Genomic DNA, 13,380 nt, shown 5'->3' on the forward strand with positions numbered 1-13,380 from the left:
TTGGAAAGCCTAAGCAATTTAATAGAAGCAAAGCACCTGGAACAGAAGCAACAGAGTCGTCACTCAAATTTATTTCTTTTCTTCCTTTTCCAGTCTCTGGATCATTTCTCCACCTCATCTAACTCTGAAAATATTTGGTTCTGTGTAAAGTGACTATTTGAATGTTGCAAGAAGACTCAAACTGTGCCACCCACATCTCAACTGGGAAGGACATAGCATAGCCTGACTCCCCTCTGGGTTCAAGTAGCCGTTTGTGATATCCAGGCAGAAACATAGCTCCTAACACATAATAGTCATTGGGAAATGTTGGTCAAATGAATGAATGGGTCTGATGTGCAGAGATGATATAACTTGGGAGTGTAGTTTAGGAGGGTGTCCAGTTGTTTTCATAGAAAACACTGTCATCATCAGGGTTAGCAAAGCTGACATCGTAGGTGGGGGGTGGAGTAAGAGGCTCGAGTTTGGGGGGCACCCTCAAACTCTGCAGATCAGGAACAGTGGACATGACCCGTAGTCCCCGAAGCCTAAGGCTGATTGGAGCCCTTCCATGGCTTTCTTTCTGGTTTAGGGACCCCTCTGAGCACACTCGTTTCTCCAGTCTGGCTCTCCTGGGCTCCTCTGGATGGCTAGGCTCTCCCTCCTCAAGTCTTGGAGGGATAACACTGCTGTAGGATGGTGGTTCCTCCGACTCTTGGGGGCAGCACTGTGATTCCAGCACCGCAACCTCTGCATAACTTGGCACCTCAAAAGCTTCGTTGTCCCTGAGGGAGGAAAAATAAGGTCACTGGTGGCTTCCCAATAGGAGCCCTTTTCCACCCGTTCCTGTCTGCTATTGGCAAAAGACCCTCTCTGCTGACTCCTGACCCCTCCTCTCACTGATACTAGTTACACAGGAAAGCAGTAACTCTATGCCTGGGAAACTAGAGGGATTCAGGGAGAATGCTGTCAAGGTGTATTCCTCTCATTCTGCTCACCCCTTAACTCACCGTGCATTGTCCGAGGCTCCTGGGTTCTCTATCTGCCTTGATTGGAGCCCATGTTCCAGAAAACAGGCAAGGATGCAGGTAAACAAGAAAAAGCCACCCAAGGTGAGAAATAAATAAGCAACAGCAGCAATGTCCGGCCGTATACCCAGCAAAACCAGCCCCACGATTAAGGAGGCACAGCACAAAAAGAAAATCGGCTTCTCCAGTCGCCCCCACAACTGTCTGAGCAACATGGCCCCCTCCAAGGCTCCTGCAAAAAGACACATAGTTGTGTCTAAAGTAGCAATTGGCATCATGGCTGTTTCAGATACCTGAGTAATCATATTTTACACATTTGTTTGGGTTTCAGTTCTTCAATCTAAAATCAAATAGATGGCCAAAATTGTAGGGTTCCCTCCAGCTCTGTAATTCTCTCTAAGATCATACTGTTGTCCCATGGTATCGGTTTGGATGGAATAGCCAGGAAACCACCCCAGGAGTTCTGGCTCCCAGACCTCATGAGAATTTATGATGAAATGACTCTGTTTTCTTATCTGTTTTCTTTGCCCCAGGAGTCTCCCTTCCAAGTCTAGCTCTCTACGCCATCCAGGATCCAGTCCTGGGCAGACCCTGTCTCGGGCCTCGCCTCATTACACACTGGCATCTGTGGAATCCAGGTGATTGGGCTGGCCCTGCCCTTTATTGTTGCCCCCACTTCCTCAGTCAGAGGCCTTCATCACACTCTGATAGAGAGAGGTGGGGGAGGGAGCTCCACACCCCCTGTCTGAGCACTTGTCTTCCCATTTCCTCCTCTTAGCCTGTGCTCCAGTGGGAGAGAGAAAGTATACATGGACACAGCTACATGAGAAAGGACCTTACAGAAAAAAGACCCAGATAACTCCTTTTCTCTTCTACACCCTGTAACTGCCAGGGTGCCCCCACTCTCTGCCAGCCCTAACTCAGATTTCAAGTTCCTCACCAGGAGTTACCACAAAGGCTGGGAGGCTGGAGGGGAAAGGAAGGCTTTTCTTTCCTTTGAAACAGAGCAAGAATGCCTAGGCAGCCCATAACCCAAACCTAGTCTGTCAGCAGTTCCCTGACTCTGTATACCAAGGAGTTGTAAACTCTACAAAGGGGCCAGAGCCCTCTTTAACCCCAACTCCAATCAAATGACATTCCCACCCCTGACACCGGCCTTAGAAAATTCTCCCTCACCTGTCTCAGCCAGACTCTCCAGAAAGTACGTTGTGGGGGGAGCGGGAGGAGGAGAGAAGGTGGAGCCCATTAGCTCCACCTTCTTTTCCACCCCAATTCCTTAGTTCCTGCCCAGTCTTTCTCCTCCCCTTTCCTCCCTACTGCAGACTTGTGACTGTCCTATCTTAATTTTTCTGCTTCTACTCACTCCACCCACCTACAGTGTCTTAATGAGTGCTGATTTTTCCTGCCCTCCCGCCTCCCCATAATCTTTGCACTTAGGACCAGAGTTAGAACTAACCTTTCCTCTGCTTTATTCTCAGTGCACATTATATTTTAATTACTAGGCAGTTTAACATGTTGTGTTCTTGTTTTCATTTGCCTTGAAATTCCCTTGCAATTTCTTCTTTGACCCACTGATAATGTTTGAGTGTGCTGTTTAAACTCCATATATTTGTGAATTTTCCTGTTCTCCATCTGTTTTTGATTTCCAGCTTCATTCCGTTATGATCAGAGACAGTGCTTTGTATAATCTCAACATTGTAAAATTTATTGAGACCTGTTTTGTGACCCAACATGTTGTCTGTCCTGGAGAATGATCCATGAGCACTTGAGAAGGATGTATATCCCAAAGGGTGGCAGTATTCAGTATATGTCTGTTAAGTCTAGTTCATTTATAATTTTATTCAAATTCTCTGTTTCCTTATTCATCTTCTGTCTAGATGTTCTATCTTTTGATGAAAGAGGTATATTGAAGTCTCCAACTATTTATTGGAAAGATGTCTGTTTCTCCCTTCAGTTTTGCTGGTATTTGCCTCATGTATTTTGGGGCACCCTTGTTAGGTGCATAAATATTATGATTGTTATTTCTTCTTGGTGGATTGCCCCTTTTATTATAATATATAATATATAATGTCCTTCTTTGTCTCTTATAACAATTTTGCATTTAAAGTCTATTTTGTTCACTATAAGTAAAAACTACTCCAGCTCCTTTCTAGTTACTGTTTGTGTGGAATATTTTTTTTCAGCCTTCTACCTTCAACCTATTTGTATTCTTGGGTCTAAGGTGAGTTTCATATAGATAGAATATAGATGGATCATATTTTTTTAATTCATTCTGCCAAACTGTGTCTTTTGATTGGAGAGTTTAATCCACTGATGTTCAATGTTATTACTGTAAAGGCAGTACAGACCTTAACCATCCTATCTTTTGACTTTTATTTGTCAGATCTTACCTTTGTCTCTCTCTTTTTATCCTTTTAGATGATATTACTGATAATCTTCATTTCTACACTCTACTCCAGGCCTCTGTCCCGTCTTTACCTTTCAACCTGCAGAACTCCCCGTAGTACTTCTTATAGGGCAGGTCTCCGGTTACTGAACTCTCTCAGCTTTTGTTTATCTATGAATATTTTAAACTCTTCCTCATTTCTGAAGGACAGTTTTGCCAGATAAAGAATTTTGGGCTGGCAGTTTTTCTCTTTCAGTATTTTAAATATCGCATACCACTGCCTACCCACCTCTGTGGTTTCCAATGAGATCAGTACTGAGTCTTACTGGGCATCCCTTGTATGTGATTGATCACTTCTCTCTTGTTGGTTTCAGAATTCTCTCTTTATCTTTGGCATTTAACCTTCTGACTTATTAGGATTTATTCTGTTTGAAGTATGCTGAGCTTTTTGGACATGTATATTTGTGTCTTTCTTAAGAGTTGGGAAGGTTTTGGTCATTATTTCCCCAAATATTCTTCCTTCCCTTTTCCTTTCTCCTCCTGGAATACCCATAATGTGTATGTTTGTGCTGTCACTCAATTCCCTGAGACTCTGCTTAAATTTTCCCATTCTTTTCTCTGTTTGATTTCAGATACCCTGTCTTCTAGGTCACTGATCCTTTCTTCTGCATGTTCAAATTTGCTGTTGTATGCCTCTACTATATTTTAAAACTTATCTAGTGTACCTTACATTCCCATACCTTCTGTTATTTTTCTTTGCATGCTTTCAAATTTTTTATGCTCACTTAGTGTTTTCCTAATATCCTTTATCTCTTTAGCCATATATTCCTTCATCTCCTTAAATTGGTTTAGGAGATTTATTTGAACATCTTTGATTAGTTGTTCCAAAGTCTTTATCTCCTCTGACTTTTTAGTTTGTTCCTTCAACTTGGCCATATAGTCTTATTTCCTAGTATGGTTTGTAACTTTTTGCTGGTATCTTGGCATCAGATTATCTTGATGAGTTTATTCTGAAGGTCAGTTTCCCACTCTTGTCTAGGATTTTGTGGTTGATTTGGTTCATATTAAAGATATTCTTTGGAAGTTGGTTCACCAGTATTTCTCAGCTAAAACACAGCCAGAGACCCACACAGGGTGTGCAGACCAGTTTTGAAGGGTCCTGGGGGAAGGGTCAGGAAAGCAGCTTCCTAAGACTGCATTTTCCTAGCCTGTCCAGCAGACAGTGCTTTTAGGCAACCTATTTTCCATAGCCCTACAAAGGTAGGGTGTTTTTAGCCCTCTTTCTGCTTCACTTCTGATGTAGCTCAAAACAGTAGTGCAGTGGGTGCATGTCTGGAAAGGGCCAAGGCTGCGGGACCTGATGGTCCAAATTTGCTGGAGAACAGCTGGATCAGAACTGTGCCACGCCCCACCTCTCTTCCTGAGGAGGATGCTTCCCTGGCAGTCTTGGTCCGCCGCAATCCATTAGGCAAGGACCCAACTGACTAGAAAAGCTCTTTGCCTCAAGGGTAGGGGATAGGAGAAAGTTTCTGCGGCCATGCAAGTCACTCAACCTAGTTTCTGCCTCTTCGTCTCGCTCTTCCCTCGATGCTGCACCATACTCCCTTAGTCTCCAGTACCCCAAAACTGCTGCTTTGGACAGCTTCTGCCTTTCCTCTAGGTGTTTTTGGTGGAAGAGTGAGCCCTGCCACTCCCTATTCTGCCATCTTCCATTAGTCCCTCCAATACCATGATATTTTTGATACGTAACTCCACGTTTTACTTTCTACAGGATCTAAAAGGCAAATACGTAACATGTAATGATAAATCAATGATTTGTGACTCAGAATGTATAAATATGTAATTGGTAACAAGAACTACATAAAGTTGGGGGGACTGAGGTGTATAGGAATATTGTTCACATATGCTATTGAAATCACGTTAGTGCCAAAGCAAGTGAGATTATTATAGATTTAGGATGTTAAATTTAAGCCCCATGGTAACCACAAAGAACATATCAGAGAATATGCAAGCTCATTGTTTTAGTCTGCTTGGCTGCTGAAATGCAATATACCAGAAATGGGTTGGCTTTTACAAGGGTGATTTATTAACTTACAAACTTATAGTTCTGAGGTCATGAAAATGTCCAAATCAAGGCATCAATAGGCAATGCTTTTTCATTGAACACAGGCTACTGGCAATCTTCGACTCCTCTGTCACATAGCAAGGTACATGGAAGTGTCTGCTGGTCTCTCCTGGATTTCTTTGCTTTCAGCTTCTGGCTATTCTGTTTGTGGCTTTCTTTCTCAGCTTCTGTGTGTCTCTCTTCCTGTCTTCTATGTCTTTTTTAGTTTTTATGGATTTCTCTGTCTTTCTCTGAATTTCAACCTCTTATAAAGGACTCCAGAAGATGATTAAGACCCACCTTGGGCATGCCTCAACTGAAAAAACCTAATCAAAAGATACCAACCACAATAAGTTTATACCCACAGGAATGGAATAGCTTTAAAACATGATCTTGTGGGAGCCATAAGCCTCCTAATCATCACACTCAGAGAGATTAGAGTACAGGTTGCCAGGGGCGGAAGGCAAGAGGAATGAAGTGGGAGTTAATGCATAATGGGTGTAGGGTTTCTGTTTGGGGATATGGGAAAGTTTTAGTAATGGAAAGTGGTGACAATACCACAACACTGTGAATGTGATTAATCCCACTGAATGGTATGCTTTAGAGTGGTTGAAATGGGAAACTTTATGTTGCATTCATGTTCCCACAATAAAAAAAAAAGAAAGATCAACTAAAGAGACAATGACAATTAAATACAATCCATGATCCTGGATGGGCTCTATCAAGGAAGGAGAAAAGTCTAAAAAGGACATTTGGGGCATATGAAAAATTTGTAATATAGACTGCGAACTTTATTTCAATGCTAAATTTCTTGAACTTGATTCCTGCATTTTAGCTGGTTATGTAAGTGAATATATTTGTTCTTAGGAAATGTACATGGCATTACTGAGTGTCCAAGGAGAATTAAATACACAACCTACACTCTAGTGTTCAGAAAATGGAGTGATAGATAGACTGACAGATAGATAGATAGATAGATGAATTGATGGGTAGATGGCTAAGTAAATAGAATGATATGGCAAGTGTGGCAAAATATTAAAATTGATCTGGGTATCTGGTGGGAATGGAGATAGGGTTATGTTGGAATTCTCTGTATGGGGTTTTATTATTTTTGTAACTGTCTTGTTAAGTTTGAAATGTTTCAAAACAAAAAGTTAAAAAAAAAAAACAAATCTTAGGCATCATGCCATTTGTACCCTAAATATTTCAGAATGCAATTCCAACTGATGAGAACTTTAACTTTTTTTACACAGTCATTTCACTATTATCACACTTAACAATATTAACATTAATTCCTTAATATCACCAATATCTCATCCATTTATTTTTCTCCAATTGTCTCAAAAATATCTTCTTACAGTTTGTTATATTTGGCTAAAATCTATCATTAAGAATACGGAATCCAGTTAGAAAACCAGAAAAAGAGAAGAATAGATATTTAAGTGAAGAAGATATGCAGATGGCAAGTGAACACATGAAAAGATATTCAATCATAGTAGCCATTAGGGAAATGCAATTGAGAACACAATATGATATCATTTCACATTTATCAGAAGGGTTAAAATAAAAAGTAGTGAAAACACCAAATGCTGGTGAGTATGTGGACAAACTGGACCACTCAAACATTGCTGTTGGGAATGTAAAATGGACTAGTCATCCTGGAACAATAAGGCAGTTTCTTGTAATATTAGACATGCAGTTATTATATGACCCAGCAATTGTACTCTTTAAGTCATTCCTCCCAAAGAAATGAAAATTTATGCACAGACAAAAACCTGTACATAAATATTCATAGCAAATTTATCAGTACTAGCCCCAAACAGAAAACAACACTCTCCCTTGATGGTGAATTGTTAAGCAAATTCTGGTACATCCACATCATGGAATTCTATTCAGTAATAAAAAGGAACAAACTGCTGATACAAACAACAACTTAGATGAAGCTCATGGAATTATAATCAGTGAAACAAACATATCTCAGAAGGTTACATGCTGTAGGATTCCATGTATATATCATAATTAAATGATAAAGTTATAGAGATGAGAACAGATTACTGGTTACCAGGGGCTAGGGAAGTGGGAAGAGAGGGAGATGGCTGTGGCTATAAAAGTGTAGCATGAGGGATCCTTGTGATGGAAATGTTCTGTATGTTGATGGTGATGATGGCTGTCACATGAGTCTATCTATATGACAAAACTTCCTAGAACTAAATACACAATTGAGTGCATTAAAACTGGAGAAATCTGAATAAGGTTGACAATGTTATAATTAGGGGGAAATAGATGAAAGATATATAGGATCTCTCTGTATTATTTTTCACAACTGCATGTGAGCCTATAATTATCCTGAAATAAAAAGTTAAAGAATAAGGAAATTTCCGGAAGGATATACAAGAAACTGGAGAGAAGGAATGGGAGTGAGAAATGGGTGGCTTTTTACTTTTCACTTGATGGCTTGCTGTCATTGTTGGAAGTTCTTTTCTTTTTATCGGAGGGGGACCATATGCAAGTATTATTTGTTTTAAAATTACCACTTGTGTTTTGGCCTTGTAAACAATATTTTACTTCAAGGAATCCTACCTAAGAAAATAAATATATAAAATGTTTTAAGTGTTCTGAAGGCACAAAGCTATCTCAAAAGGTTACATGCTGTATGAATAACAATGTAAGAAACTGGTTCTATATTGAATTTTGAGTACCAACATAATTGCCTGTAAATTTTACATTATATTATCACCAGAAAGCTATTAATCAAAAGGTTAGCAGAGGAAGAAACTAACAGTTTCTTTGTTTAAAAAAATACAGTATTTGGATCCTACAGCTCTTTTTAGATCCTACATGGCAGTTCAGAAATTATAGTCTGAATTATGTGTGTAAGTGAAAATACTGATTACCATCTTTATGATTAGTTTAGAATAGTTCTAGTCTCTCTAGAGAAAATTAAAGTCTTCTATTGGATTAGGAAAAGAAGATGCTAAAGTCTTTGAAGGAAGACCACAGAGCTGGGAAATACACATCCACAATAAGAGATCATTCCCCTTAAACCTGGGATAAGACTCAGAATAAAGTTAATCAGTTGATATGTTTAAAAAATAATGGAGGGGAGGGCAGGGCAAGATGGCAGAGTGGTGAGGTGTGGGTTTTAGTTACTCCTCTGGGGCAGTCGGTACATAGCCAGGAACTGCATGGACAGGACACTGCAGAGGATTTTGAGTTTGGACATACTTCATACAACACTCACGAACACAGGAGCAGCTGAAATCAGTGAAATCTCTAAGTTCTCATGGCCAGGGGGCCTGTGCCCCTCCCTGCCAGGCAAAATCCCAAGGGAGGAGGGGCTGTCAGTGCTGAGAACCAGGAGGGAGAACTGCAGTTGCAGCACTGATTAACAAACTCAGACTGCTGAACAAAAACTCCAACCATAGATAATCTGAGACCAGACACCAGAGAATCTGGCAGCAGTCATCCTGGCAGAGAGGAGACAGGGCTAGCAAAAAGATCAAATAAATAAAAAAAATAAATAAACAGATTTTTGGAGTTGGGAGTTAACATAATACAGAGAAGGGCCTGGCTCAAACAGAATCAGGCACATATGCAAACCCAGGGGGCCAGGGCCCTTCTCTGAAAAGCCAGTTTTTCTGGTTTCTTGATTGTTCCTTAATCTCCCTCAAATCCTTGTCTTTTTGCATCTCAGTATATCCCATCAAAACTACAAGGACTGTAAATAGACTATACTGGGTCCTTCTTTTTCTTTTTCTTTTCTTTCTTTCTTTCTTTTTTTTTTTTTTATCTTTCTCTCTTTTTTTTAAAAAAATAACTATTCTAAGAAGCCCATTATAGAAAGCCTCAAAGACTTGCAATTTGGGCCCAGGCAAGAGCAGAGCTAAGATAGCTCTGAGAGACAAAGCAATAAGTCTAGTGGTGGAGAAAATTTGCTAAAGACCATAACTTCCCAAGAAAAGGGGTATGTGGCCCAGGTCCAAGTGGCAGCCCTCCTTTGGGGAACTCAGATCCCAGGGGTTAGAATTCAGAAACCAGCTTCAGTCAGCCATGCCCCTGACAGGGTCAGGGTCACCAGGAGAAGTAAAAGCTCCACACCTCCTTACACTGGTGAGGGAATTGTGGGCTGGCAAGTGCCACCCGCTGGACAGGATAGGAAAAGCACAGAGTCTAAAGGCCTCACAGGACAGTCTCATTATCAAGGAAACTCCATAGCCTCCTCCTGAAACCTGGGCCTCTCTGGACTGGGAAAAGCTGGCTGGGGTTGCTCATATCTGAGGAGACCCTCACAAAAAAAAGGCTACATAGAGGCAGGGCAAGAAAAGGACAAACAAGAGGTGAAAAACTCCAATCAACTAAATAGATCCTAAGTTAGAAGCTTAGAATAAGCTGAACTAAACACCAAAGGTTAGAGAACAAAGCTAAACAATAAGAAAACCCCAGGTAAAAGAGTGAAAATGGGCCCCAGAATAAATTAATCAAGAAAGTCAGATGCCTAGAGAGCTCAAGATAATGAACCATACGAGGACACACAAAAAAATGGACCAGAAAAAGGAACAAACTAATAGTTCAACTGAGATACATGAGTTGAGGCAACTAATGCTAAATCAATTCAATGAACTGAAGGAAGAATTAATTAAACACATTCAAACAAATCTCCTAAATGAATTAAAAAATCAAGTTAATGAACGGAGGGAAGATACAGCAAAAAAAGTTAAGGATACAAGGAAGACACTGGATGACCATAAAGAAGAAGTCATAAACTTGAAAAAACAAATGGCAGAACTTATGAGAATGAAGGGTATAATGGAGGAGACGAAAAAGAAAATGGAGGGATACAACAATAGATTTGAACAGGCAGAAGAAAGGATCAGTGAATTGAAAGAACAGATATTTGAATTCATACACACAAAAGAACAGATGGTGAAAAGAGTGGAAAAATATGAGCAGGGTCTTAGGGAGCTGAGTGACAACATGAAGTGCACAAATATACATGTTATGTGTGTCCCAGAGGAAGAAGAGAGGGGAAAGGGGGCCGAAAGAATAATAGAAGAAATAATCACTGAAAATTTCCCAACTCTTATGAAAAACAGAAAATTAGAGATTCAAGAAGTTCAGCACACCCCAAACAGAATAGACCTCAATAGACCTAATCCAAGACACTTGCTGATCAGATTGTCCAATGTCAAAGACAGAGAGAATTCTGAAAGCAGCAAGAGAAAAACAATCCATCACATATAAGGGAAGCATGATAAGATGATGTACAGATTTCTCTGCAGAAACCAGGGAGGTGAGAAGACAGTGGTATGATATATTTAAGATACTGAAAGAGAAAAACTGCCAACCAAGAATTCTATATCTGGCAAAACTGTCCTTTAAAAATGAGAGAGAGATTATTTTCAGACAAACAGACACTGAGAAAGTTTGTAAATAAGAGACCAGCACTACAAGAAATACTAAAGGGAGTGCTACAGGCAGATAGGGAAAGACAGAAGAAAGAGGTTTGCAGAAGAGTGTAGAAATGAAGATTATCAGGAAGGGTAAAAAGAGAGAGAGGAAAAAATAAGACATGCCATATAAAATCCAAAAGACAAAATGGTAGAAGGAAGTTCTGCCCTTACAGTAATAAAACTAAATGTTAATGGATTAAATTCCCTAATAAAAAGACATAGACTGGCAGAATGGCTTAAAAAACAAGACCTATCTATATGCTGTCTACAAGAAACTCAATTTAGACACAAGGACAGAAATAGGATGAAAGTGAAAGATTGGAAAAAGTTATATCACACAAAAAACTACCAGAAAAAAGCAAAAGTAGCTATTTTAATATCAGACAAATTAGATTTCAATTGCAAAACAATTAATAGAAACAAAGAAGGACACTATATATTAATAAAAGGAACACAGACTGGCAGAATGGATTAAAAAACAGGACCCATCTATATGCTGTCCACAAGAAACTCACTTTAGACACAAGGACAAAAATAGGCTGAAAGTGAAAGGCAGAAAAAAGATATTTCATGCAAACAGCAAACAGAAAAAAGCAGGAGTAGCTATATTAAGATCAGACAAAGTAGACTTCAAAAGTAAAACAATTAAAAGAGACAAAGAAGGACACCATATATTAATAAAAGGATCAATTAATCAAGAAAACATACCAATCATAAATATTTATGTACCAAGCCAGAGTGCCGCAAAATTCATGAGGCAAATACTGAAAACACTGAAAGAAGAAGTAGATACCTCTATAATAATAGTTGGAGGGTTCAATACACCACTCTCATCAATGGATAGTCCATCTAGACAGGGGATCAATAAGGAAACAGAGATGTTGAATTGTATGATAAATGAACTAGACTTGACATTTATAGAATACTACACCTCACAACAACTGGATACATGTTTTTCTTAAGTGCTCATGGAAAATTCTCTAGGATAGGCCACATGTTGGGTCACAAAGCAAGTCTCAACAAATTTAAAAATATTGATATTACAAAAAACACTTTCTCATATCATAACAGAATGCAGTTGGAAATAAATAACAAACAGAGGACTGTAAAATTCACAGATATATGGAGGTTAAACAACACACTCTTAGAAAATCAGTGGGTAAAGGAAGAAATTACAAGAGAAATTAGTAAATACCTTGAGGCAAATGACAATGAAAACACAACATATCAAAACTTATGGGATGCAGCAAAAGTGGTGCTGAGAGGGAAATTTATTGTCTTAAATGCCTATATTAAAAGAGAAGAGAGCGTGAAAATTGAGGAATAACTGTCCACCTGAAGAAACTAGAGAAAAAACAGCAAGCTAACCCCAAAGCAAACAGAAGGAAAAAAAATAACAAGGATTAGAGCAGAAACAAATGAAACTGAGAACAGGAAAACAATAGAATCAACAAAACCAGAAGCTGGCGGCTCTTCAAGAAAATCAACAAAATTGATGGACCCCTAGCTAGGCTAGCAAAGAAAAAAAAAAAAGAGTGGAAGCAAATAAATGCAATCAGAAATGCAAAAAGAAAATAACTACTGACCATGCAGAAATTAAGGAGATAATGAGGAGATACTATGAGCAACTATATGCTAATAAACTAGACAACTTACATGAAATGGACAACTTCCTATAAAAGCATAAACAACCAACAATGACTCCAGAAGAAACAGATGACTTCAACAAACCAATCACAAGTAAAGAGATTGAGTCAGTCATCAAAAACCTTCCCAAAAAGAATACTCTAGGACGAGATGGCTTCACAAGTGAATTCTACCAAGCATTTAAGAAAGAATTAATACCAATCCTGCCCAAAATCTTAAAAAAAAAATTGAAGAGGAGAGAAAGCTACCCAAGTCATTCTATGAAGCCAACATCACCCTAATACAAAAATCACACAAAGATACTACAAAAAAGAAAATTATAGACCAATCCCTTTAATGAATATAGATGCAAAAATTCTCAAAAAACTCATGAATTGAATCCAGCAGCACATTAAAAGAATTATATATCATGACCAGGCGAGTTTATTCCAGGTATGTGAGGCTGGTTGAACACAAGAAAAGCAATTAATGTAATACTCCACATCAATAAATCAAAGCAGAAGAACCACATGATCATCTCGATCAATGCAGAAAAGGCATTTGACAAAATTCAACATCCTTTCTTGATGAAAACACTTCAAAGGATAGGAATAGAAGGAATTTTCTCAATATGGTAAAGGAAATATATGAAAAACCCACAGCTAAGATTGGACTCAATAGGGAGAGAATGAAAGCTTTCCCTCTAAAATCAGGAAAAAGACAGGGATGACCTCTGTCACCATTGTTATTCAACATTGTGCTGGAAGTTCTAGCTGGAGAAATTAGGCAAGAAAAAGAAATAAAAGGCAT

The 13,380-nt window shown here is 39.0% G+C and overlaps 1 protein-coding gene across 2 annotated transcripts in view; it reads right to left on the bottom strand.

Annotated features, from left to right (window-relative positions):
• Positions 1–13,380, bottom strand: part of TMEM139 (transmembrane protein 139) — a 33,189-nt gene continuing 19,809 nt past the window's right edge. Inside the window, exons 1-3 of one of the 2 annotated variants that reach the window (XM_037835970.1) lie at positions 2,181–2,189; positions 987–1,236; positions 1–761 (exon numbers count right to left, since the gene is read on the bottom strand). In XM_037835970.1, the coding sequence (XP_037691898.1) occupies positions 365–761; positions 987–1,219 (630 nt within the window). In that variant the 5' untranslated portion in view covers positions 1,220–1,236; positions 2,181–2,189 and the 3' untranslated portion in view covers positions 1–364. Of the gene's footprint in view, positions 762–986; positions 1,237–2,180; positions 2,190–13,380 lie in introns of those variants that run through there. The other variant, XM_037835969.1, reaches the window with a different exon arrangement.

The sequence above is a fragment of the Choloepus didactylus genome, chromosome 5 (genome assembly GCF_015220235.1).
Source record: "Choloepus didactylus isolate mChoDid1 chromosome 5, mChoDid1.pri, whole genome shotgun sequence".
Classification (NCBI taxonomy): domain Eukaryota; kingdom Metazoa; phylum Chordata; class Mammalia; order Pilosa; family Megalonychidae; genus Choloepus; species Choloepus didactylus.